This window comes from Lithobates pipiens, unplaced genomic scaffold, assembly GCF_037356315.1.
Source record: "Lithobates pipiens isolate NorthernLeopardFrog02 unplaced genomic scaffold, aLitPip1_a1.2 Scaffold_22, whole genome shotgun sequence".
Lineage (NCBI taxonomy): Eukaryota > Metazoa > Chordata > Amphibia > Anura > Ranidae > Lithobates > Lithobates pipiens.
Window position 1 is genome coordinate 286,843,625 of NW_027507784.1, and position 27,772 is coordinate 286,871,396.

The following is a 27,772-nucleotide window of genomic DNA, read 5'->3' on the forward strand; positions in this document are numbered from 1 at the left end:
AGCTTTGCATTTATTCATAGAGTTAAAATCTTCCTCTGAATGCCTGAGCACCACTCAGTCACTCAATTTAGTTCTGGGAACAGGACAAAGTTGCCTTGCTGCCAACTGTATACAGCTGAGGCCATATACAGTTTACACAGCACACTGCCACTGTTAGCCAAGAAAATCAATTGTTCGGGCCAGTTCGGTCCAAACTATTTAAAGTTAAATGAAACATGAAAAAGATCAGCTTTAACAAGAACTACATCATCAGGAACCATGGAAAAGGCTGAAGAATAAGCAGTAATCATTTCCCTAGCAGGTCCATGCAGAAATAAAGAACAGGGTTCCCCCAAGTGGCCAACTTGCAAAGCCCATAAATTATAATCAAGCACAAGTCTGCATAGATACACGCAAACGCCATATAACGTACAGCTCCTTCTAGGTGGAAAAACATTCCGGTCACACACACACACGTAAAAAGTACAAATGTCACACGTTTCTTGAATAAAGCTAGTGTTCAGAGGAGGAGGAGGAAAAAAAAAAAAAAACACACACTTTCATGCAGTGTCCTGCTAATAACAGTCTGTTTCTTACAATAGTGCATCAGACAGTTTCAGATACATTTAATGGGAAAATCCCCAATGCAGTATTAGTCTGCTACATCTACTCATGAGGCAAGGTCAGGGGAAAACGACCTCAGCTCTGGATAGGTGATCCATAAGGAATACTGCTATGACTCGAATAGTGGAGTCATGTGGGAACTGGAACACAAACAGGAGTCACTGCAGGCTTGATGCAGAGGGAACACCAGTACAGAAAAATAACTGGGAACATGCACTGCTTGTCTAACCAAAGACCAAACCAGCCTGAATTCACCAATAGATGACTGGAGAATCTTCAAGAAATTTAGAGCTGTTGCAGAACCCAAAACTTATAACAATCAAAAAGCAGCACATATTGTAAGTTATTTAATCAGCATTTACAATAGCTGAAAATATTCTGCATTTAATATCACTTCAACCTTTTTTACAATGAATCCACCAGCAGCAGTTAATAGTAGAAAAATCTAGCAGCAGAGCCGAAGAACAAGGCATTATGGTTGTGGGCAGGGTTATCCCATGCTGGCCAATGGATTTTCTGTTGCAAGTGTACATTTCTCTTGCAGGTAGCTATTGTATAAAACTCATATGTTAAGAATTCTAGTGTCCTTCAATGGACGATAAAGAAAAAAGTTTTTGGCTTGGCAGTTCTCAGAAGGAGGGTTTAGGTGGGTAGATGGCTTAAAAAGAATCTTCCTAGATAATTGTAAACAAAACCCTGAGATGTGGCATATGGTAGAATGGTATGCTTAGTGTATAAACATGCTTTCTAGGCAATAAGTAAATATTTATGCCACAATCATTCCACGGGATGATCATTCTAAACATCAAGTCAAGCCTATAGGCAGATATTACAATGTTCTTTTAAAACACTAATTATGACCAAATTGGTTGACAAAGTTTCCGATGTGAAAACTCTGAGCTGAAACTAAAAATACTGACGTCAACAAAAGGACAGATCATTTTGCCCATTACATGGTTGCTCATTTATAATAAATCATATTTTACTCCTGCTGTTACAGACCATCACAGCGTTACACATTCAAGCATCCCAGCATGGTGCTTCATAAGGCCTGTGGAGGTTTTTATACACAAATGTAAATGTAATTAAACCCAACGAAGCAGAAATAGAACCATGTACACTGTTAATATGTGACATTGGGAGATGGAATTTACCTGAAAATGGTAGATAAGGGAAGAAAACTACTTGAAAGTATGTTTTCTGTATAGAATGGATTTCACACAATGGCTACTGCTCATAGAGGCACATCTATTTAAGGATGGTCATAGAGGAGTCTTTTCATTCAAAAAGTCATTTTTTTATTTCATTCCCCACTGTCAGAGTACACTGATCAGTGCTGTTGGTTATAGCTGGTGGTGCTGATTGATCAGAAACAATCCAACAGGGTGGTTGTACATTAGTCAGTTGGTAGACCGACTTTTGTACAACCACCCTGCTCATACATGGAGAAAAATTGGACTGGTCACTGCTGAACCACCTTAATTGAGCCCATGTATGGCTGGCTTAAGAGGGACTCAACTACACTAAAGAGTGAGATGTTTTTGGATCCCTGACCATCACTGCTACAGTATAGGTTATCCTATTTCAAAGTCATTGCCATTATTATATAGAGTTGTCTATCTTTTGCAGCTATAACAACCTTCACTCTTCAGAGGCTTCCCACAAGATTTAGTAATGGATTTGTGGATCTTTTTCCCTTTTAGTATAAACAGTATTTTTTGAGGTCAGGTGATGACGTTGGAGAAAAAGATCTAGCTTGCAATCAGCATTCTATTGCATCCCAAAAATGTTTGAAATAGGGTTAGGGTCAAGTTCCTCCACACAAAACCTGTTAAACCATGTTTGTATAGACCTGGCTTTGTAAAAAGGAAGCACATGCATGCTGGAAAAGAATAGGGCCTTCCTCAATCTGTTGCCACAGATGCAAAATTGGAAGCACACATCTATCTAAAATGTCTTTGCCCCATATGCTGCATCATTAACAATACTATTCATTGGAAACACCTGAAGTCAGTCTTTTGAACTGTTTAAAGTGGTTGTAAACCCTTACAGACCACTTTTCACTACAGGTAAGCCTAAAATAAGGCTTACCTGTAGCTACCCTGGATATCTGCCAAACCTGAAAGGTTTAGGAGATGTCCCCTGTATTTGCATGTGCCAACGTCATTGGCACATGCACACTGAAGCAACAGCATGTACTTGCCTTTGCTTTAGTTAGACTGTGCTGTTACCGGTGGCTCCCGCATGCACGTTCGAGAGGGAAGTCATCGCGGCTCCGGCCAATCACAACGCCGGAGCCCGCGATGCACGGAAGTAACTCCGGGATCCAGCTCATGTAGCCAGCCGGAACGGTGAACGAGGACCGCTGTGGGGGCTTCGATCTAAGGCAAGTAATACATAATGAGCTAGTATGCATACTAGCTCATTATGCCTTTGTCTTGCAGGTTTTTTTTTTTTTTTTGGTTTCACCTGAGGAACTCACATTTTGTAAGCTTTAGCTTACAATTTCCCAAGTCCTAAGAAGTATCTTTTTTACTTCAATAGCAAATTTATAATTTTCTACAGTTTTGCATTGTCCCTCATTGGGGATAAGTTGGGAAACCTATCAGCAGGGCTGTGATATTAATGCTCCGTTTCCACAGAAGGTGTCAATTCCCCTGGCATTTGTTTTTAACTTCTTCTGGACCATCTGCCTGCAATGTACTGTGGACAGGCAGCCCATACCATACATCAGTGCCTGCTTTTGGGTTTGGGACACGCACACAGCGGGAGTATATCAGCAGTTCCTGGCTAATGATTTATGGCCAGGGCCTACTGATCTGCTTCGTTCAATCATAGCCCAGAGCCCTGTGTTGTCAGGGATCGGTACAGGGGGAGCAATCTCTGTTTCTTTTCCCTGCAAATCAACACACATTACACAAAATAACACTTGTTAGGCACACATTTAACCACTTGATTACCTGATATGTTAACCCTGTCCCAACCAGTGTCATAAGTGCAATCCCAGTGTATAGTATTATCACTGAACACTGTATTAGTGTCACTGGTGATGTCAGTGGCCTGAGGGCTTTAACACTGGAGCGGTGTGCTTGCAGTACATTAAAAAACCTCCTGCAAGCAGTATCTTTGGAGTGGTGTATACACTGCACCTTCACCGCTCCTACCGATTGAAATCAATGGGGCAGCATGGCTATATCGCTGGCAAAGCGCACTGCAGCGGCACTTTGCGGGCGGGTTTAACCCTTTTCAGGCGCTAGCTGGGGTTAAAACCACCCCCGCTAGCAGCCGAATAGTGCTGCTAAAATGGCGCTAAAAATAGCGCCATATTACTGCTGCCACTGCTCCCGCCCCAGTGAGAAAGGGGCCTTACTCTTTAAACCTAAAAGAAATGTATGTATATTCAAAACCATGCCAGGTGTGCTCTCTTTTATACAGTATAACTATATGAAGAGAGCCTTATGTCTGCAGAAAACCTTACATAAATTTAAAAAAAAAGATGTGGTAGAGCCTTGGTGATCTCAGCAGAGCTCTCAAAGGATAGCCTGAAGAAAGGATAAAGCTAAAAGGTTTATTCTACAAACTTGCTCGATTTTCTGGCTGTATAAAGGAGCTGAGGTGTTTAAACAAACACTTTTCTTTCATTATGCCAGATAAGTAGCTCACAAAGGCTACATCACATTTGGTTTGTAAAGATTACAGTGCTAATTATACAGAAAATGGAGATGAAAGAGGTGAACACATTTGTAAAAAGCAAATGCTATGGTCTGATTACAACAGTGTCTGTACCACCAAGAGCTACATACACTGAGTAAAAAAAAGACCACATGCCATTGAAGTAGACCTTTGAACGCTGAGAACTCTCAACCAGGTCCTGATCAACCACTGCTTCCAGCAATTAGCCACTCTATCTTCATAATTGCATTTATTTTACCTATCGGAGTTTGGCACCTGAAAAAACATTTAAGTTCTGATGGGATAAGCTTGCATGGGCTCTATAAGAACTAAGTGGACAAAGGAAAAAATCCATTTTGTTTTAATTAAAAAAAAGAAAAGATCCAACTTTGTGTTTTTTTTCCACAGGCCTTTTCTCTATCTTCTGTTTGTACATCTATAAGCCTTGATAGGCTTACTGGGGGAAAAAAAAAAAAAAAACTATACTCGATTTTAAAATCAAAAGCCTAAAAGTTGTAAAAAAAATACCCTCAGATTATTTTATGAGACATGAGGGCACACTATTTTTTTTCTCCAAGGTGTAGCAGAAAGGCTTTTAGTTACACCTCTGTACGTTTATCGTTGTTATAGTAATAATATAATTTTACCCAAGGCTTTAACAAAAGAGTACACTTTGCAAATGCAGGTATAAAATTGTTCATAAAACTTGAGGATTCTGCTTTAACTGGCAGCACTGTGAAATCTTCCTTATCCCTTCTGAATGTGTCTCCTCACAGAAAGGCCCCTTGCTGTGTCTGACAATGGGAGGCCTTTTGAAACACACAGTGGGGAGTTGTTCTGAGGAGCAAAGTCAGGAATACACAGAAATAATATTGTCCTTATCAGCACATTGATCATGAATTATGTTACGCCATAGGAAAAAAAAAAAAATCCTTACATAGACTGTATATTTGTATATTAAAGCAATGCTTTAATGTAGAAGAGCAGTGTATTCCTCAAGCAAGGTATTTTCTCAAGACAAGAAAAATTGGTTCAATAAAACTATCCAGCATCTAAAACATCAATAATTTAGTTTAAGGGTTAACATTTGTGTAACTGGTATAATGGTATTTGGTTGCAGAAGCCAGCATGGTGCAAGTCGGTACTGCTTTTTGTACTTCACAACAAAGTGAAATAAGGCAGCAGCAAGTCCAATGTTCAAAAAATAACTCAATTTATAATTTCAGCATATAGATCAGAGGTGTCTAAGATGACTATGAATGCGACCCAACACAAAATTGTAAACTTACGTTTGGATATTTTTGTTTTTGTAAAAACATGTTTACACTACAGAAAAATGTGAGTGTGTCTCTTTTCTGGACTTTTATGTTTTATCTTACCAAAGTAAAATATCCCACTCTTCACAATCACACCTTAATCATGTCATCAGTTTTTGGCAGCATCTATATTTGTGAGCAACTATTTTCAAGACTTAAACACACAAATGGTAAAATTGAAACCAAAATATCTGATGAGCACCTTGAGAATTGCTGCTACATCCATTGAACCAGATATTGATGCACTAGTTTATCAAAAACAGTGTCACACTTGTTTTAGTTGTCCTCTTTTACTTTCATAATAATACAAAAAACAAAACAAAACAAAACAAATGAATGAAATTGTATCTCTCAGATAGGTACATTATCTAGATAACCCATTGTTAACTTTTGATCTGCACATCAGCTATCTTTATTGTTAGTATATTTGTAATAGTGTGGCCTAATTCCTCTTCTTCCAATGTGGCCCAGGAAGGTCCAATAGTTAGACAACCCTGATATAGATGAAAATATGAGTTTGTGTTTCAGATTTAATGGGTTTAGTTGTAAATAAATCTATTTAGAAAAGGAATACTTCTGATCGGACACTCTTGACTATACAGGACTTTCTCTGAACCACCTGATTGCAATATTGTGCAAATGCTACGCGGCTGCACAGACTTCTATGAACTGTACCTTCATCAAACAAGGGTAAGTCAAAAGTCAGCCCATTGAAGCCTAAGTTGATGCCTACTGTGCCCTGTTGGCTTAGATAAAAAGGCTTTTAAACAAAGCAGGGAAACTATGACCGGCCTGCTGTGAAATTAACCACTTACAGACCGGACCATTTTGCTGGTCAAAGACCAGACCACTTTTTGCGATTCGGCACTGCGTCGATTTAACTGACAATTGCGCGGTCGTGCGACGTGGCTCCCAAACAAAATTGACATCCTTTTTCCCCCACAAATAGAGCTTTCTTTTGGTGGTATTTGATCACCCCTGCGGTTTTTATTTTTTGCGCTATACACAAAAATAGAGCGACAATTTTGAAAAAAACGCATTATTTTTTACTTTTTGTTATAATAAATATCCCCCAAAAATATATAAAAAAACTTTTTCCCTCAGTTTATGCCGATACGTATTCTTCTACATATTTTTGGTAAAAAAAAAAATCGCAATGAGCGATTGATTGGTTTGCGCAAAAGTTATAGCGTTTACAAAATAGGGATCGTTTTATAGCATTTTTATTAATAATTTATTATTATTTTTTTTTTACTAGTAATGGCGGCGATCAACGATTTTTTTTGTGACTGCGACATTGTGGGGGACCAATCAGACATTTTTGACACATTTTTGGGACCATTGTCATTTATACAGTAATCACTGCTATATAAATGCAGTGATTCCTGTGTAAATGACACTGGCAGTGAAGGGGTTAACCAGTGGGTGGCAGTGTAGAGGTTAAGTGTTCCTAGGGGAGTGTTACTAACTGTGGGGGGGTTGGGCTTTCATTTAGTGAACACCGATCTCTGCTCCAATCACATGGAGCAGAGATCAGCGTCACTAGTTGCTAGGCAGAATGGAGAAATGCTGTTTACATGGCATTTCCTCCATTCAGCCGTCCCGTGAGACGATCGCGGGTATGCCCGCGGCGATCGAGTCCGCGGGTCCCGCGACCGGACTCACGTGGGTCCCGACCAGCGCGGGAGCGTGCCGCCACGCTCCCGATGGCAGGGCTGCATTGAAGATTGGACGTACCTGTACACCAATGTACCTGCCTGTGCCATTCTGTCGACATACATCGTCGTGTGCTGGTCGGGAACCGGTTAAGTGTCCGATTGGATCTTTTTAATTACAGTAAGAAAAAAGCAATGCATTAGCATACATTCACTACAGGTCAATCTTCCGGGTTTTCATTGACATTAATTGATTCATTGATGGTGAATGTTTGGTCTAAGTCACATTTGCTGCTTTATAAACATGCCATTAGAGTGATTGTAAAGGCAGGTGTTTTTTTGTTAATTCATTTTTTTATCTTAATGCTTTCTATGCATTAATATGATAAAAAAAAAAAAAATAATAATAATCAGTGTGCAGCAGCCTGCCTCAGCCCCCCTAATATTTACCTGAGCCCCATCTCTATCCAGCGAGTGTATCAGCTGTCTGGTACTTTCCCTCCTGATTGGCTGAGACAGAGCAGCGGTGCCATTGGCTCCCGCTCCTGTCAAACTCGGTTAGCCAATCAGGATAGAGAGGGGTGGGGCCAACCATGGTTCTTTGTCTGAATGGATACACGGAGCTGCAGCTCAGCTTGGGTGCTTGCTGTGGGGGCCCTCAACAGGGGGGAGGAGGCCAGGAGCTCCAGCCAGGGACCCAAAAAGAGAAGAATTTGGGCTACCCTGTGCAAAAGGACTGCACAGAGCAGGTAAGTATAACATTTGTTATTTTAATAGAAAAAAATAAATAGACTGTACAATCACTTAGTCTAAGGGTGGCTTTTAACTACCTTCCACCCAGCCACTACACATAAATGGACGGACGGGTGCTTCCTCCTTTTGGGTGGATGTTCCTGAAAGTCCCTCAGAAGGAGCGGGATCAGGCACGGCACATCTCGGATTGGCCCTCCTGATCCCATGATGGCTGTGTCCAATTGCAGCCATCATGCGATGAAAATAGAGAGATGGTTGCTAGACAATCAGCTCTGTCTCATCACACAGAGCTTGTCAGTGAGGAGAGTTGATCTCTGCAGCAGGCGGGTGATCAGTGTGTATGCGTTTTTTTTTTACAGCTTTTTACACACTGATCACCAGTTTAGTGTCTGCACAGTTTAAATACCTGTCCCACATATGTCCCAGGAAAATCATCTGTCCCAGTGATCATCTGCGCACATCTGTCCATGATCATCTGCACATGATCATCTGCACACATCTGTCCATGATCACACAAACCATTATACACTTATCAGGATTTTTTTTTTTTTTTTTTTTACCAAAGACATTTTGCAGAATACATTTTAGCCTAAATGTATGCCAAAATTTGATTCTATTTGATTTCTTTTAAAATCATGGAAAATTATAGTTTTTTTTTTTTTCAAACTTTTCGCTCTTTTTTTTGCTTTTATCACAAAAAATAAAAAACCCAGTGGTGAATAAATACCATCAAAATAAAGCTCTATTTGTGTGAAAAAAATGCTAAAAAAAATAAATAAAAATATTTGGGTACAATGTAGCATGACTGAGTAATTGTCATTCAAAGAGCACGGGAAGCTTAAAATTGGTCTGGGAGGAAGGGGGTGAAAGTGCCCAGTATTGAAGTAGTTCAAGTATATTCAGCTCATTCTCCTGTGTTCCCAGCAGCTTTCTCTAGTTCATCCTTCTAACCTCAGTGTCACTGCTGTATCCTGTAATAGGCTGAGATCAAAAGGAGAAGCCAACGAGAGCTGCAGGGGACCCATGGGATCAAAACTGCTCAAAGTGTCTGTTATCTTTAGATTCTGCAGAAGATTATTCAAAATCAAAGTGAAGTATGGTGGCATGGTTGGCAGGGAACTATTCAAAGACTTATTTTATTGGTATGCCTGGGTTTAAGATATTTACTATAGTAACAAAGTCACCTTACCACAATTAGGTAAGTTTTTCAAAACTGAACTCTAGGAGTTCAGCTATTTTATGTGTAAAAAGGGCTGGATTACTATGGATTAAGTTAAACAAGGTGCACACCAGCTGGTGGACTTATTTACATTTACAATTTTACTGAGGAGCATAGTTCTTGCTATACTTCCAACTCTTGGATGTAGGACCTTCTGGTCTCAGTTCTAGCAGCTGCAGTGCCCATCCCTCATCTTCCTGCCCAATCACAGATCATTTGTATTATGTGAACCAATTCACAGAATGCCACACCTTCTGTGAATACAGAGGAGAGTAGGGGTAGGAAAAGATTATGTCCGTGAGTAGTCAGAGTCTCCCGTCTTAGGGCACCAGGAATGTAGTAACAGCTGTTCTCCCAGCACTCCATAAAAGTTTCAGCTGTAAATAGAAAAGACTAGGTGGCATGCACCTCAGACTTAACTCATAGTAAGCAAACACATTTTACAAAATGGCTGAAGTCCTGGACTCCAACAGTAACAGATACCTACTGTACACATGAGTCATGTCACAAACAGGGAAACTTGTATACCAGCCACAAAATTACAGGGATGGGCAGGGTTCAGTGGCACCAAGGATTTTCACCTGAAGGGCTGACTTAGCTGAGCAGTGCAGGGAAAGCAGATATGTATATTATTTTGAATATGTATGTAAGAGCTTTTACAGCTTCATGATGGTACAGGTTACTGTAATTAAAGTACAGGTTTGAAAACCTGACACTTTTCCTATACAGTTGCTTTGCAGTGGAATACACCCAAAATGTTACTGAGCACATCACATTTTTATTAATTTAAATACAGGAGCATGTGATCTTTCCAAAGGAGAGTTAATTTATAGCCAACGTATCAGTCAGAATATGGAAAATGAAGTACTACTACATGCCCTTGTAATTTTAATAAAGTAGTGTTAAACCCTAATTGCTTGGATTTCGTTTGCTAAATCACGTTTTTTCATTAACAAATCTCTTTTTTTCTAAAATACCAATTTCACCTTATATTCATTTTTTTAGTAGTGCTTCTCACGTCCTGTAGGCTTTATGAGACACTTCCCGTCTGCATGCACTCACTTCAGAAATGGCATTGGTGGAAAGTATGTTAGACTGGCTGATTTGAGCCTCAACAAGGGGTGCATGGTGACAGCACATTTGTAACACAGTAGCAGAAAGAACTCTAGACGTTATACCTATGATCACCATGCTGCTGATCTTTAACCCATTACTGACTTAGCAAGCGTTATTCTGCACTGTGTCTCTGTGTGGAGACAGCCATTTTGGTAGAGGTAGGGCATTGCTTCCTTATTTCAGAGCCTCCAGCAAAATCAACAGTGAACACCACAGTAGTGGCATCCCCCAATCTCGCTCCAAATCTGAGACGAACAGTCAGAGGCAGCGTTGCCTAGACAAACTCACATGCCAGGAGGTGCACTGCTATCTTTCAGCAAAGTACACATTTCAGTCTTTTGCTTAGACACAATTATTGCTAATTTTTTTCAATAGCATAGCAAATCTTTATTTTTTAATTTTCACTTTCAAAAGAGTTAATGCAATGCAATTAGTAATTACATAAACTCATTAATGATGCTTTGCACACTGCCCAAGACACCCACTTCAGTGATGTCCAGAAGCAAAAACAATCCTGCATACAGGTGTACGTTCATCCAGAGCCACAAAAGGCTATGTGATGTTTTAGAATTCCAATGGGTAATTGCTTCCATTTACTTATAGTCCTGCCAAGTCAAAGATCCATTTGAAAAAAAAAAAAAAAGAAAAATGCTGCTTTGAAAACATAATCTTAAATTTCTTCCATAAAAGTAGAAAGCCTAAATGAAAAGCCTCTGGAGTCTCTTAAGAATGTGGAAATAACCCATTCTTTATGCTAGCGTGAAGAGTAAATGAAACAAATGTATAATTACCCGTTGTGGGCAGCATTATTACCTTATCCATAATTGAAAAATAAGTGGCTGGTTTCATTGTTTCCTCAAGCAGAATTCAGAATCTGCACCGCAGAGTGGAAGCTGTAACTATCAGCTTCAAGATGTTCTCATTTCACAGCACTGACTATAAAAGCAAACAGATGGGATTTAGTGAGCTCTGAGCTCAGCAGACCACTAGCCTTCATTTGAAGGGATACAACAATGTATTGAGCATGTATGGACCTGAAGAAGGGCCATGTAAACCTGAATATTTGCAATGGTGGAAAAGATTTGAACAGTGCTTTTGAACAAAGCTGGGTCATGTTAAAGGAAGCATAGACAGGAACTGAAGGGCCTGCTGATTTTCCAGGGGGAGAACAGCTGGCCAAATTGGTGCCCCTGCCTGTCACTAAAGTGGGATGCACATGTAGGCAGTTGGCGTCTGATGGAGCAGAACATGCTAGTGCTGAAAATGCAAACAGAAGACTTCTTCGTGCCTACTGCAGTCCTAGTCAATCGAAGGAATGAGAGATAAAGCTGCTTTACCGCGGGCCTCATTCTATCTTAATCTATTCTTAGCTTTTGAGACTGAACTGTGGAAGGTTTAGCTATACAGTTAAGCAAAATAAAGTCTGCTATATCTACCTCTGCTTCAATGGTCCGAGGTCCCTAGCAACTTTTCCCTAGCTTCTGACAGACACAGCTGTGGTATGTGTGAGAGCAATATAAATCTTGGGACTGGAGGTAAAGAAATGCAAATATTTTGGCTTGCAAAACAGTCCCCATATATGTATTTAATCTATACAGTTTGCCTGGTGTTCAGATTTAACAGATTTCTCTCAACTGACCTGTTGCAACATTGGAAGCCTGATCTTATATGAGCAGTTTTCTCCCCAAGAAAGACAAAGGTATTTGCCTGTTCTCACAGGACTGCTAAAAGCACTAGTATTGCTAGTGCTAGATTTTTCTCACTTTTCCACAGAGGGTAGACTGTCAGGTAGATCAGTCCCTTCTGTGTTAATATTGTTAGAAAAGATCTTTGGTGGCCATACAAAGACTGACTGCTTGAAAATATATAGATCCATGTGGGAATCAGCAAAAGGGACAATTACCACTTTGAACTCTTGGAAAGGCTTTCTTTCTAATTTTCCAAATTAATTTATCCAGATGCTGGCTAACAGATACAGTAGGATAAATAATTATTTGATCCCCTGCAGATTTTTCAAGTTTGCCCACTTACAAAGAAATGAAGGGTCTAAAATGTTTATCATAGCTACAGAATATCAACCAAAAACCCAGACAAATGTTATAAATTGAGTTGCGGTTCAGTGAGTAAAATAAGTATTTGATCCCCAAGCAAAACTTGACTTAGTACTTGGTGGAGAAACCCTAGGTAAGACATTTCTTGTAGTTGGTTACCAGGTTTTGCAAACATCTCAGGAAGGATTTTGGTCCACCCTTCTATACAGATCTTCTCTAAATCCTTAAAGAGGGATTCCACCAAAAAAAAATATTAAAAGCCAGCAGCTATAAATACTACAGCTGCTGACTTTTAATAAATGGACACTCACCTGTCCCGGGTTCCAGCGATGCCGGCAGCAGAGGCCGATCGATCGCTCGGCTGCTGCGTCACCATTCTAGGTGAGGGAATCAGGAAGTGAAGCAAATCGGCTTCACTTCCCGGTTCCCTACTGCGCATGCGCGAGTCGCGCAGCGCAATAGGAATTATCCGCGCTGTCTCTGAGACCCGTGTGTGTCCCAGCAGACAGCGCGGCAGGACAGGAAATGGCGTAGACTCCCACGGGAGTCTATTCCCGGAAGTGGGTGTAAATACCTGTCTTTGACAGGTATCTCCACCCCCCTCCCCCCTGAAAGGTGCCAATTGTGACACCGGAGGGGGGGGGGTTCCGATCTGCGGAGGTTCCACTTTAGGGTGGAACCCCGCTTTAAGGTTTCTTGGTTGTCACTTGGCAAAACAAAGTTTCAGCTCCCTCCATAGATTTTCTATAACATTTTCTATAGCATTAAGGTCTAGGGACTGGCTAGGCCACTCCATGACCTTAGTGTGCTTCTTCTTGAGCGATACCCTTGTTGCCTTGGTGGTATGTTTTGGGTCGTTGTCATGCTGGAAGACCCATTCATGACTCATCTTCAGTGTTCTGGCCGAGGGAAGAAGGTTCTCATACAAGATTTTACAATACATGGCCCTGTCCATTGGTGCCTCAATGCAGCAAAGTCGGCCTGTACCTTTAGCAGAGAAAGAGCCCCAAAGCATAAATGTTTCCACCTCCATGCTTGACTGTAGGGATAGTGTTCATCGGGTCATAGTCAGCATTTTTCTTCCTCCAAACACAGCGAGTAGCGCCCATCAATGCAGCAACACCAGCGTCCATCAATGCAGCCTCACCAGCGCCCATCAATGCAACCTCACCAGTGCCCATTCATTTTTGCTTGCTTCCATTCGGGAGTCGAGACACAGACACAGTCCGCTGCCATTGCGCCTCTTACACTATGTGAGAACGGAGCGGTGGATGCTTGCTGATGCTGAGACTTAGCTGGTTGCTGCAGAGAGAAGAGAGTAGGAATACCAGTGGCCCAACGCTCTAGGCAGAAGTGCACCCTAGGAGGCTGCCTCGTTTGCCTAGGGGTAGCAATGGCCCTGGTCATTACCCAAGTAAGTTTGCTTCTATATCCAGTCTTGGAAAATATATGCTACTTCCCCAGGTTAGTTTAGAAAGTGACAATTTCTGAACTAACAAACCCCTTAAAAGGAGAAGTATAGTCAAACCGCGTTTGGCTGTACTTATCCTATGGATCACAGGAATGCAATTTGTTTTGCACTCCTGTGACCTGTTTTCAGCAGAGAGCAAGCTGAAAATGAGCCGCCGAGAGTCTGAGCCGGCTACCCTGATGCCCTCCATAGCTCAGCGATCCATATTCAAGGAGGCAGAGCGGAGAGCTGCTGATTGATAGTCAGCAACTCTGGGAGCTGTCAGAACTGAGTGATCTGTGATGTTCAGTCACTTGGTTCTCAGTGTAGAGGCATCGGGGGACAGATGCTGCATCTACCTAGGTAAGTATAATTGGGGAGAAAAAAAAACACCCTTCTCTTTTAAAGCAAGTATATCTTCATATACCATTACTTACTGATACATTTTTTCAGATAACCAATCCCATAAATCACAAGTTCTCGTTTGCCAATTTTATGCAGGCAATATTTGGACACTGAAGACTCTCTCTGAACCATTTAACTACAACCAAAAACAAACTAGAACAGCTTATGAAAGTTAGTTTTTCCAAAGCAAATCGGCACCCCTCCATAGCGAGTCTTGTATAATGTATATTTAAAAGACAACCAAACCAGGATTATTTTTCATAACAACAGATCACAGCTTCTTTAATAACCAGCCCATGTTATTGGTGCACTACACAATGTAAGGAAGTTATAAGTAAACTTCAGGGAATGACCTTGTGTAGTGATCAATCCTAAAATTCTATTTTTTTTAGTGTTAGTACTGTTAAGACAATATTGCAGATGTGTCATATAACTTTTTTTACCCTTACCACTTTAAATACTACAGTATATAAGCTATTTTAAAAGTAAGCCATATATGTCACTTACTACATCAATATACATTTTGCTCATATATTTCAGATGGTCTGTCATCCAAACTATAATAAAAGTATAACATAAGAAATACATCTTTTTCACCAAGTCTTTACATTGCTTTATTCAAAAACACGATTTCCTAGCCAAAAAAGTGCACAACACCCTTTCCGGAGCGAAAAGTGATATAAAAACAATGGGGTTGATTTACTAAAGGCAAATAGACTGTGTGCTTTGCAAAGTGCAGTTGCTCCAGAGCTTAGTAAATGAGGTAAATCTTAATTTTACAAAGAATACCCAATCATGTGCAAGGAAAATAAAAAAACAGCATTTTTGCTTGCACATGACTGGATGATGGCAGATAATGTTTGGGGGGTTCTAACACCCTAGAAAATAAAAATAGTGGTCTTTTCAATACTTTTTGTATTTTCGCATCGGTCTTACAATCGTACTTTAAAATAAATAAATATACTTTTTTGAATATAAATAAATAAAAAACAGTAAAAGTTAGCCTTTTTTTTTTTTTTATATCGTGAAAGATAATGTTACGTAAATACCCAACATGTCACGCTTCAAAATTGTGCCCACTCGTGGAATTAACTTTTACCCTTAAAAATCTCCATAGGCGATGTGTAAAAAAATCTACAGGTTGCATTGTTTTGAGTTACATGATCGCAGTGATACCACACAAGTGTGGTTTGAATATTGTTTACATATGCAGGCGCTACTCATGTATGTGTTCGCTTCTGCACACAAGCTCGGTGGGACGGACATGTTCAGTTTTTTTTTTTACTTTTTTTTTTTAACACTGTTCTTTTTATATATATATATATATATATATATATATATATATATATATATATATATAATGTAAACATCCCTTGGAATAGAAAAAAGCATGACAGGGCCTCTTAAATATGAGATCTGGGGTCAAAGATGGCGGGTAGTCGGCGGGTGGTTAAACACTCCGACAATACTGCATGAATAAACCAAACACAGCCTTCGCTGACAACAGAACAGTGAAGTTTAAAAAAGGGGGCATCTATTTAGTCAAGGACAGCTGGGAGAAGACATTCAAAGAACATCATCCCTTGCCTAAAAAGGTTCATCGGTCTATGAATTCAACCACTATGATCAAAACCCTAAAATAATTTTAACATATATATATTTTTTTAATATATTTGTGTTTATTGTTGTATCAGTTGTTGTTACCTTCTTCCTATAAATGAGCTTGCTTACATAATACAGTATATGGCCCAAGATTTGTGGATACCAGGACACCATACCTAGATGAGCTTACTGTACATCCTATTCCAAACTTAGTGGCATAAATGCAAGCATTCTCCTTGCTCTGCCCCATTATAACTTAGCGTGTCTGTCGGGGGGGGGGGGGGGGGTTGTGCACTGATAATCAGTGCATTGATTTTCAGCACAGCCCCTATCAGAGGTGCCCACCCAAATGCCAATCAGTGCTCACAATGTCAATCAGTGCCCACAAAAATGACAGTCAGTGATGCCTGTCAGTATCTCATCAGTGCCGCCTGTCAGTGACCATCAGTGCCGCCTGTCAGTGACCATCAGTGCCGCCTGTCAGTGACCATCAGTGCCGCCTGTCAGTGACCATCAGTGCCGCCTGTCAGTGACCATCAGTGCCGCCTGTCAGTGACCATCAGTGCCGCCTGTCAGTGACCATCAGTGCCACCTGTCAGTGACCATCAGTGCCGCCTGTCAGTGACCATCAGTGCCGCCTGTCAGTGACCATCAGTGCCGCCTGTCAGTGACCATCAGTGCCGCCTGTCAGTGACCATCAGTGCCGCCTGTCAGTGACCATCAGTGCCGCCTATCAGTGCTGCATATCAGTGTCAACTATCGGTGTCCATTACATATCGCCCGCTAGTGCAAGCTCATCGGTGCCCATCAGTAAACAAACTTGTATAACTGAAACAAAGACATTTTTTTTTTTTTTTTTAAGTTTTGGTCTTTTTTAGTGATCAAATACTGCCAAAAGAAAGCTCTATTTGTGGGAATAAAATTATAAAAATGATGTTTGCATACAGTGTTGCATGGCTTCACAATTGTCAAAGTGCAACAGCACTAAAAGCTGAAAATTCTCTTGGGCAGGAGGGGGGGGGGAAATGCCCTGTATTAAACTGGTGAAGATTATTGGTGGTCTCCAAAATGGCTCTGTAATGGCATCCATAGGTATATATTTAGACTCATTAACTGAATGGATGAAAACAAGTTGCCAGCAAATTCTTCAGCACTGTTTAGAATATCAACTTAAATACTAGGGCAGCGATTAATGAGTCAGGTCATAGAAAGCAAAAGATCATCTCTCTGGAATAAATTAAGCAATGTGACCTCTCAACCCGCAAGTTTAAATGAGCAATTAAGTGCAATCTATCATGAAAATATTGCCACTATATCTTTAATGGACAGCACAAAGTTGTACTTCAATGAAGTTTATATAGAGTGTCAGGGTGACCCTACCTGCATGGCTCTACCGCTTCATTTTTTTTTCTGCACTTCTCTCAATAGAGCTAGAGAAGAGAATATTTTTTAAAGAAATTGTCTTTTTAAAATAAACCATAGGAATATTTGGTCATATGATGCAACATGTGCATTACTTCAAGTTACCTTCTGTGAAGTCTGCATGTGAAAAACAATCAGTAGCCCAATTTTTCCAGACCCAATTATAGCTCTCCTTAATTTAAAACCAGCCTTTCTGAATCAGAAACAATTCAAATTAGTTCTTACACTCCTGATAGCCGCAAAGCAGACTATAGCCAATGCGTGGAAAACGTGGTGAATATTGCAGAAACCAAACGTAGAATGAATCAATCTTTCATCCATGCTAAAATGGACGCTATAGTTAAAAACCAGATGACAAAGTTTGATATCATATGGAAACCCTGGATTAAATATTATACGTCAGATAATATTGATAACAGAGTTTTATTGTTATGGTGATTAAGATTTTTTATAGAATTACAACATTAGCTGATATATAAAACCTCCTCCAGAGAAATATTCCCTCCCCTTCCCCTCCTATATACCTTTTATGTTCCTCCCTTACTATATAATATTTACTATAAACATACTTTAGAAGTTATGGTCAAAACTTTAAAATCATATATTTTCTTTTAGACATATTTATATTTTCTTGGGATTAAAATGTTTAAAACTCAGCTATAAGAATGTTTTCAAATTCTAAAATATTTAAGGACATTTATTGTCATTCCCAGGAGAATATCTTGAAATTCTTCTTTGCTTTATATCATCCGTACTTCAATATGTCTTTTTATTTCTTGTATCAAATAATTTGTCTTATATTCTGTACATGTAATTTATTTTAACATAAAATAAAAACTTTTGAACGAGAAAAACAATCAGTAGTTCCGTATACAGGCAGTAGAGGTCATAGTTCTCACATTTTCCTGTAAATTCAAGCTTGGCCCAATGCCTTTTTGAACCTTCTTAATGGTGCTTTAATATGACAGGTAGTCTGACTGATAGGTAGACTTTGTAGCTTGTGAGAGGTGGGGGTCCTTTTAGAATTATAGGTAAGGTCCACATTTAGTTTTGCTACCTATATCTGTGCATTTAGTTATCATTTAGCTCTGCACAGTAGCGGGACAAGGTATTTCAGCGCCCAGGGTGAGGATGCCAAAATGTGTCCGCCCCCCCCCCCCCCCACCGCAGAGCAGGGGCGGAGCTAGTAGAAGAATTTGCCGCACACAAACATATGTGATAGTTGTAGAGTGCACTAGTATTACTATTTACATTTGTGATTGGTCGTAACAATGATCATAAAGCACAATTAGATTGCTTTGATGACGGCTTGCTTCACCGCCAATAATGAGTAAATGAGCTATCCAAAGGTGAATTGTGAAGATTGTAAATGGTGCTCTAGAACAGGGTGAAGCTGATCTTGGTCCTGCTTGGAAACCTCTTTCGATCTGTTGGCTGCAGCGCTGATCATTGTATTGTGACAGTTGAGGAGTCCTGCTGTCAGAGTACAATAGCACGGGGGGGGGGGGGGATTCCTCCACCCACCTTGTTTGAGTGGATGTGGGGATCTGTTCAGCCTGCTGTGAACTAGGGTTGCACTGATACCGATAACAGTGCTGATACTAAGCATTTAGATTTAGTCCTTCAACAGTATTCACTGTTGAAGGACTTCACCCTTCATAAGGACTTCACCCTTCATAAGGGCTTCACCCTTCATAAGGGCTTCACCCTTCATAAGGGCTTCACCCTTCATAAGGACTTTTGCACACATAAAAGCATTGTTCCAATTGCTACCTATAAGCACTTGTTCACTTTTTTATGTTAATTATTATTTATGATTAAATAATAGAACCATTCACTATTATTGATCCACTTCACATCCGTAATAGGATTATTCACAGTAAATCTAAATTTAGATCATTCACCATCTTATAAACTAAATCTATAAACTATACTTATCATTCCTTTTTATATGTTTATGAGCAATCATATTGACGTATTTGATGAATTTTATTTATACGTTTTAGCATTATTGTGGGTTTTCTATTTTCCAGTAGTATTCAATCAGGCAGGACTTTGTACTACATAGTTGGTGGTAGAGGCAAAATATATTGTCCAATCAGATTGTATAGTGTATGGTAAGCTGGAGGCTGGCCATAAGATGGATCTGTTTTTTTTTTCTTTTTTTTTTTCAGTCCATGTCTGAAAAAAAAAAAAAAACTGAGCAGATGCCCCCACCCACACAACTAAGGCCCCTTTTACACTGAGGCGCTTCTAAACTGCCAGTAAAATACTGAGCACTTTTGAAGAGCTTTTCAGGCACTATTAAAGAGTTTTCCATTCATTTCAATGGAGGGGGGACGTTTTTTCACCGCCCTTCCAGCATTCATTGATAAATTTAATGGAAATAGGTTTCAGTGAGCTCTTTTTTTCTTTTTTTTTTCTGCGTGAAATCGCCTCAGTGTGAAAGGGGTCTAAGGTGGAGGAGAGAATCTTTTCCGTTGAGACATCGATGTCAGCACTGCAGATCAAAGGAAATTTTTTGGCTGGTTTGAGAAAAGCTGATCGACTTCACCTTTAGCAGTAAAGGTTATAGATGGATTGAAATGTATCCGGTCATTGCTGGACCTGTTGAATTTCCATCCATCTATGGCCAGTTTTTTTTAGCTCCTGTGTAAAATGCCTGTTTTCTTATGCCTGGGGAGTTTACGAAGTCTCCATGAATAGGAATTCTTTAGGGCCCATTCACATGTGGTGCAGATGTGTGTCCCGTGCAGGGCTTTTTTTTTAAGAGGACAGGGATGTACGGGCATTGTGTGCATCCCTGGGCCAGTGTCCTATTCACTTGTATTGGGGCCCGCACCTGCATGTCATATTAGGATACAGAGGCTGTGCATACAGCCTCATGTCCCAGTAAATATGAATGGGCCTGGGGTTGTATACAACACCTATGTAACCCCTGTGCCGATAAAAGTCAGCCCTGCATGGGAGACATGTTTGCACCTCTTGTAAACGGACCCTTACTAAAAAGAACAGTTGTCTCCACAGCAATTAACATTGATATGAAGCCTGAAAGTTACCTTTCAGCTGAGAGACCGAGAACACTCAGTTTTGCAGTGCAGCAGAGGTGGAGACCCCAGGGGAAGGGCACAGGAGGAGGGGGCACTACACAGAGGAGGAATGAGCTCTGACATAGTTCAGAGTGGAGACAGATAAAGACAGGAGGCTAGGGGGCAGAGTTGGTGATCTCCCACAAACTTCGGGTCACTGTGAAAGAAAAAGCAGGAGAGGTATAGATGACTGGGGGGGGAGAGAAGCCGCTGTTCAGGCAAGGAGAGGAACAGAAAAGTTGTGCATCTAAAATAAGAAAAGCACTGACAACTGATGCCTTCCTAACCTTATGCACCCACCTGCTCCACTCTCCTATTGCTCAGAGAATAGTACAGGGCACTGTGTAGCCAGGGGGCGGGAGTAGTGCTACAATGCAGGGACAAAGCCACTCGTTTTCTCCTGTGTTACATTCGGCAGCATATTCTGTACTGGGCAGGACTGTAACTGGCAAACTGCGCCCTCCTCCCACACCAAATCAAACCACCCAGGGCAGCTGCCCCTCCCGCCCACCCCTAATACCAGCCCTGGCTATGCAGTTTTGAATAACAGTTTCCTGCATATGACTGTTGTCAAAATGAAGCTGCCACCCCTCAAAGAAATGGGCCAAAAGCAATTAGCAGGAAACAGAAGGGGTGGGCCAATGCTCTCAACAATTTGCCCCTGGATTTGTAACTTAGATGTACACTTGTTTGCATTTGCATTTTTGCAAAACTGCTCATTGAAAGAGTAATGCATTGAAATGCATTGCATCGTCACAGTAGTTTAAGAAAAATAGCAGCTTTAAAATAACAATAGTAGTATCCAGGGCAGTCTTTAATATGGTTTGGGCCCTGGGCAAACATTTTTTCCCCCCTTTTGCCCTGCGGTAATGATAGCCCTGGTAGTATCACTACTGTCCTCTCCTTATAAAAACAAAGGGAAGAGGACACATATGCTCATCCAAACTAGTCCTAATTGGGTTTCAGAAACATTTATATAGAAAATTCTGACAACCTAAACTGCAGTTTTAAATACACCGTCACCTGGAGATAATTTCCATCAAAGACTCCAGGGTAGTAATCCTCTGAGTATACCAACACATATAAGCAAAAGAACGGGAAGATTCCTACTCTTCAGAGAGGAAAGCCAGCTTAGAGAACTAGATAACTAGGGCTATACACAGACAGACTTGATTTAAATGGAACAAGAGACCCAGAGCAGGATGTCAAACAGTGAGCTGTATGTGTCCCCCTAACTAAGGGGATATCTATTCAGAGTGCTTGTTCTCAAAACCGTTTTTGTTTCCCTGACCGTTGTTACCTTTGTACATATCAGTCCAAGATTTATCGGTATAAATAATTCTCCAATCACAGCTTTGAGGTGAAGCACATTACGGATGAATTTTAATTTTCCCTTTCTCCTCTGGTTTATACCCTTTTGCTATCTACTGGAAACTAGCAACACCATATTAGGCACAAGCACCTTTATGAAGCGAAATCAACAAACTCTCTCATAATTATGTGCACAAAAAATGTATCGTTCAGTAGAATTGGTTATTTCTGGCTAGCTGGAATTTATATTATGTAGCGCTGGCTCCTGAAGAGCACATGCTATATGTTTTTGAAATGTAATGTTACCCTCAAAACTGCAGTTTGGTTTGGGTCTAATTGTTCTAAATTTTGACCTCAGCATCAGTCTGACTGGACTGCAGGGTGTTCTGCCTGGCCATGGGGGGCGCTGTCACTTTTAGCAGGCATGAAACACAATCTAGTTAGGTGCATTAAGGTTGCTCTCTTTCAGAACCAGCCCAGAGGGAGTGTCCCTCTTTCTGTGAGGGGGTATTTAAGGTGTGGATGTCACGTGTTTCGGGGGTTCCGGTCCAGAAGTGTGTTCTGACTGCATGGTTCTGGTCCTCCTGACCAGCCCCCACGACTTCCATGGCCTGGGGTGCGGATCCACCCGACTATGTCTCAGGGCTGGCTAGCCCGAGGCAAGGAAACTGAGGGAAGGATTCAGAGGTGGTCCAGTGCCGTCTCGGTTAGTAGAGAGGCCCAGCAACTGTGAAGTTATCCAGGAGGACTCTTCAGGAAAAGGCCACACAAGGGTTGGCGTCTCAACAAGAGCCTGGAAAAGCTGGAGGACCTAAGAGAATCCAATCTTGAGAGGTATCGCCGGACTGGCTGCAAGATACTGGTACCACACAAATGTTCTACAAGTTTTCAAGTTTCCCTCACGTGTTCTATAGCAAAGTCTGTGGCTGAGACTTATTCCTGACTCAAACACCCTGTTGGCTGCTAGGTCTGGTGAGAGAAGGACTATCCAATTAGGGCGTTGATCCAGTTGTGAATGGCTATTCTCTGGATTTATTCAAAGTGAGAGACTGTTTTCTACTCAGTTTACCAATAAGAGTACCTGGACTTTTCACCCAAACCCTCTGATCCTATGTTGAGAGACTATGCTAACTACTTTTTTGAAAATAAAAATCCCTTCAAGTGGGTCTGTCGTCAGTCTCTACAGTTCTTGGGCCACCTACCTCGGGAAACCCCATACGAGGTGAAGGAGGTGACGGTAAGCCCAATAAAATCAGCCGCTCCTTCGGGGGTCAGTGCTACAATTATAAGAACTTTGAGAGTAGATATGCATGTGTGGGATGGATGTGAGCTGTGTATGGCAGATTGTGGTGGACACCAGTGTCTCATTAAGACTTTCTTTGTCTTTATTTTAATTATTTGTGTTGGAGGGGGGGCTGTGCATTTACAAACATTTTTTTCTATACTGCCCTCTCCTTAGCAGGCTACTTCTCCTTGCATCTCAAGTACCTGCTCCACAAATGGGGAAACTAACTGAATTGAAGGATTACACCTTATAGAAAAACCTATACGATGACACAAACCCAGGCTTTCAAGCATTTCTAAACCCTGCAAAAAGTATACTATTTTGCAACTTACCAGTCTCTAAACAAGGAAGCTGCCTCATTTTTCATGTTTATTTTCCCGTTTTATTCACCTGGTGATCCTGCCAGTAATACCATTCAAGTTTTGAATAGGCATGTTGTCACCCTGGGCTGCTCTCACAATTTGGACTACAAAAAAGATGCAATGCTAATAAAATACATATATTCGGAGAAATTGGGCATTATAGGGCCACAAAACTTGCCGACAGTGTTTTTATAACATTATGGGGACAATAAATATCCGCTTTACACTCAAGTGATTCTCATAATGACAACACTTTCCTACATGGAAGATGGCATAATCCATTCATACAAACACATCATCTATGACCAGCCTTACAAGCAGGTTCAGCTGACCAAGTTACAACAAAATCCTGCGCACATGAACATAGATGTGACACATTCTAGAGACTTGGTTTATTGCATACTCTAGAGCATCCACACTAAGGGCCCATTTACACCTGAGTGTTTTTCAGCTCGTAATTTGTTTGTAAAAAAATGCTCATCTCCAAGCCCCAAAATCCCATTTATTTAAAATGCCCTGTTCACATCTGAGCATTCTGTCGCCTGAAGCTCAAAAAAGTACATGAGCTTCTTTTGAGGCAGATTACAAGCATTTTTCAGATTTTTACATTGGTGAATTTTTGACCTGTACAAAAACGCAGGGAAATTGAGTGAATTTCCGCCTGAAAACAATACATTCAGGTGTGAATGCAGCCTAAACAATAAGGCTGAAGGTATCAGCTGTAACTCTTCTAAGAGAATGATGTCCTCAAATCCAGGTTTTCGTTCTATATTAATTCTGTCCACTTAGTAAAAGTCTGGAAAACAGGCATGGCAGCAGTTGCCAGCTGCAGTATTGTATCTGCAAGTGCATAGTAGTCATTTAAATGGGCTTCAAAATCCTTATTGACAGAACACTTTTTAAAGAGGGAAGGACCTCAGTAGGACCCATAAGGTATTTAAGAGTGAAATGATGAGATGTACTACTTGAACAGCTTTTTTTTTTTTTTTTGCAGCCTCGTAATGCCCCCATGGATTGTTTTGCCTGTGAAGATTTAGGTGCTGCTAGGCAAAGGCTAGTTTGCACCACATTTATCAGTGAGCTGACAGTGGAGAGAATTTGTTGATCAGGCAAAGCTCATGGCTTCTCTGCAGTTTGCACTACACTATGTGTATCCCCATCACTTTCCTCCATTTCATCCTTAAGCTGGCCATACATTAGATGAATTGAAATTCAGCTGGTTGAGCAGGGACCAGCTGAAATTTGATCCATGCATGGGCAGGCTGTTTGTACAGAAGTCAATCTACCAATTGACTTCTGTAAAACCAGCCTGTCAGTAATTTTCCGCCCAATCAGTGCCACAGGTGATAGCTGGTGGTGAATTGTGGCGACAGAGAAGTCTCTCCTATGTCAGAATATCTCAGCGGGGGAGATTGAAACTTTTTTTTTGGCTGGTTGGTTGAATAAAAAAAATAAAAAGTCTAAACTCTGGGCTGCTTTAAAGAGGTTTGGAGGTTATATCTCTGATTTAGTAACTGAGTCAGGAGGGAAAGGAGAAGGGTTGAATTTTTGGCCTATGAAAACCAAAGGTTTTAAGAGCACTGAAAGTTTTCCAAAGAATTCAGACACATTGGCAGATAAATCAGCTTTTGTCATGCAGGCCAGAAGATGTGTGAAAGGGTGCTAGAGTCAAGGGAGGAGAACGGTGTCATAATACGACATGAGAACAGTTGTTACATTGAGTGTTTTGAGTTTCTTCTAGGCCATCGGCAGAATGCCTTTTTGTTCCAGTCACCCTTTCACCATTGATCTGTCATTGCTCATTTGAAAGGATCACCGGTGGGTGGTGGGGTACTTATAGCATGGATGCAGAGGATATGGGGTTTTGCATGTCCAGAAAACAGGAGGCACTATAATCCGGGCATTGACTGTGTTCCTTGGCTGTGCCTCTGAAGCAGAAGGTGGCAAGAAGTGCAGCAAACATGGTGTGAATGGGGTGTGTTGCAACTGTCACCGTACAATTTGGGATGGGAAAAGACTGTAAATTTAAAATGAGAAAAGTATAAATACTTTGGTCACTGAGTTTGAGACAAGTACACTGGGGAGCCCATTTCTGTGCCAACATATCCTTTTAGTGTGCTAAGCCTTATGAGTTTGTCTACAGCTGAGAACGGTCACATTTACAGGGAAACTCTTCCTTACCTTACCCCTGTTATTGGGTCCATTAGAGGTGTGAATTGTCACTGTGGGCACACCCCCAAAAGGGTCTTCAGGGTCTGAGACACAGAGGACCATAGCCCTGTACAGCACCCTGTGGCTAACTACACACATGTGCCATGGTGAGCATCTAATGCAGAATCCAGTGCCAGAAGTAAACATTAAAGGCCAACCCCACTCAGTGGGTCAGGATACCAAAAAATTGTTAAAAGGGGAGACCCTAGCAAAGTTTTTTTGTTGGTGTCCAATCACCTGAAAATAGCTTACATATAACCATGGCCAATGAATACAAGCCCTGTATTTGGTACTGTACAATTTGGATATAAATGCTTACCTCCAAACTAAGTTCAGCAGAGTATTTAGAAATTATATTGTGTTTTCCAGATTACATGGACATTACAAGGTATGTTGAATTATGCCCCATGTATTTGAGAATTAAGACAGTTTGCTTAGCAACAGTTGGGTTGCCTCTTTTGATGTTCCTATGTATTTTATCTTTTTTTTTTTTTTTTTTTACCTTGAATGACCAATACATTGAATTTGCAGCACCCCAATTATGTCAGTTATATAAATTGAAATAGAATTTATTCTACATTAAGGTGAATAGAATAGTAAAAAAAAAAAAAAAAAAAAAAAAAAAAAGAAGAAGAACAAAACAAATAAGTTTACTGGTAATTGGCTTTGCTAAGTGAACTCAGACCACTGCCCCAACGTAGGGAACATAGTATATAATTTAGAGGGAGAGATGTCCACCTTATAAGAAGGTTAGTGACATGTGGAAAGATGGAGACCAACTAAAAGGCAAACTCTGGAAAGTGTGAACATCAACCATTATTTGTTTATGACCTTCTCTTGCTGCCAGTCAGCATTACTGCTTATATAAGAGAGATGACAGCGTTTGATGGCCAAAGACCCGTGTGTCAGGAGGCTTTGATGACAAAGACAGAAAAGCCTCTTCTCTTACTTACGCTAAGACAAAGTCTCTCCAGCTTCATCTCCAGCACTTTGTTTACCTCCTCCAGCCGGCCACGTTCAGATTCAAGCTCCTCAATTTTCAACCTGCAGAGAAATGGAGCATGGAGAATACAATATGAAGTGACTGCATGGAATAATAATACACTCAGAAGCATTTTGTCATCTGCAACACTGTTCCAGAAAACCATTTGGTTGCATATACAGTATGCCTAGTGATTAAAAATTTAAACAGTTGGCCTTATAAGATGGTTATACATTCATCTGCCATAACTATATGACCAATGACTGGTAAAGTGAATAACACGAACTATCTTGTTACAATGGCACCTGAAATTGGGGGGGGGGGGGGGATTTTAGGCAGCAAATGAACATGTTTTCCTCAAAGTTGATGTGTTGAAGCACAAAAAATTGGTCTGAACAACTTTGACAAAAGTCCAAACAGGACTGAATCAGAGCAACTTCAAAACTGAAGCTCATGTGTGATGTTCCTGGTCTGCAGTGTTTAGGACCTACCAAAAAATTGTCTAAGAAAGGAAAACCGGTAACGGGGTCAAGGGCAAGATTCAATGATGCATGTGGGCCCCTGTAGTCCGATAGAATGCAAGAGCTATTGTAGCTCAAATTGCTGAAAACATTTAAATCTGAAGAAATGTATCAGAACACACAGTTTCTTACATATGGGGCTCCGGAGCAACAGACTGATCAGAGTGCCCATGCTGACCCATGTCCGCTCCTACAATGGGCACGAGAGAATCAGAACTGGACCACAGAACAATGGAAGAAGGCAACCTGGTCTAATCAATCATGTCTTTTACATAATCTGAATGCTACTTTGGAGTCCATGACATGATGGTTTAGGGCTAGTTTGGTGGCAAAAGGGGAAACTCAATATTAGGTGGGTGGTCATGTCATGGCTGTTGGTATTACGACTACACATAGTAACAGACAATTAACATTCAGATTGACACATTTGTCCAAACTATGTCAACTCTAGTTGTAAGTGGTACAACGCAATGGCAGTGCTAAATTTATTAGCAATTTTAGATACACTAACAAACTGAAAGCAGATTTCAGCTCACATTTTTTAACCAGTTACAGCAAACGGGTATTTTCTTTTGGAATAATGGTTTTGCATGAATAAATAAAAGCTGATAATTTTAATCACGCTTGAAGTGTTAAGTCTCTCATCCACATAAACTGACACATTCTACTGGAGAGCTTGAGAAAAACAAAAGACTTACTGGCTGGATCACCAAATGAAGAGAAATGAAATAAATCCTTAAAAGGCAA

The 27,772-nt window shown here is 40.7% G+C and overlaps 1 protein-coding gene across 2 annotated transcripts in view; it reads right to left on the reverse strand.

The window, feature by feature from the left end:
* Positions 1–27,772, reverse strand: part of MAD1L1 (mitotic arrest deficient 1 like 1) — a 1,159,769-nt gene that overhangs the window by 490,800 nt on the left and 641,197 nt on the right. For both annotated transcript variants that reach the window (XM_077449134.1, XM_077449135.1), the window contains one exon: positions 26,476–26,566. In XM_077449134.1, coding sequence (XP_077305260.1) covers positions 26,476–26,566 — 91 coding nt within the window. The remainder of the gene's footprint in view (positions 1–26,475; positions 26,567–27,772) is intronic.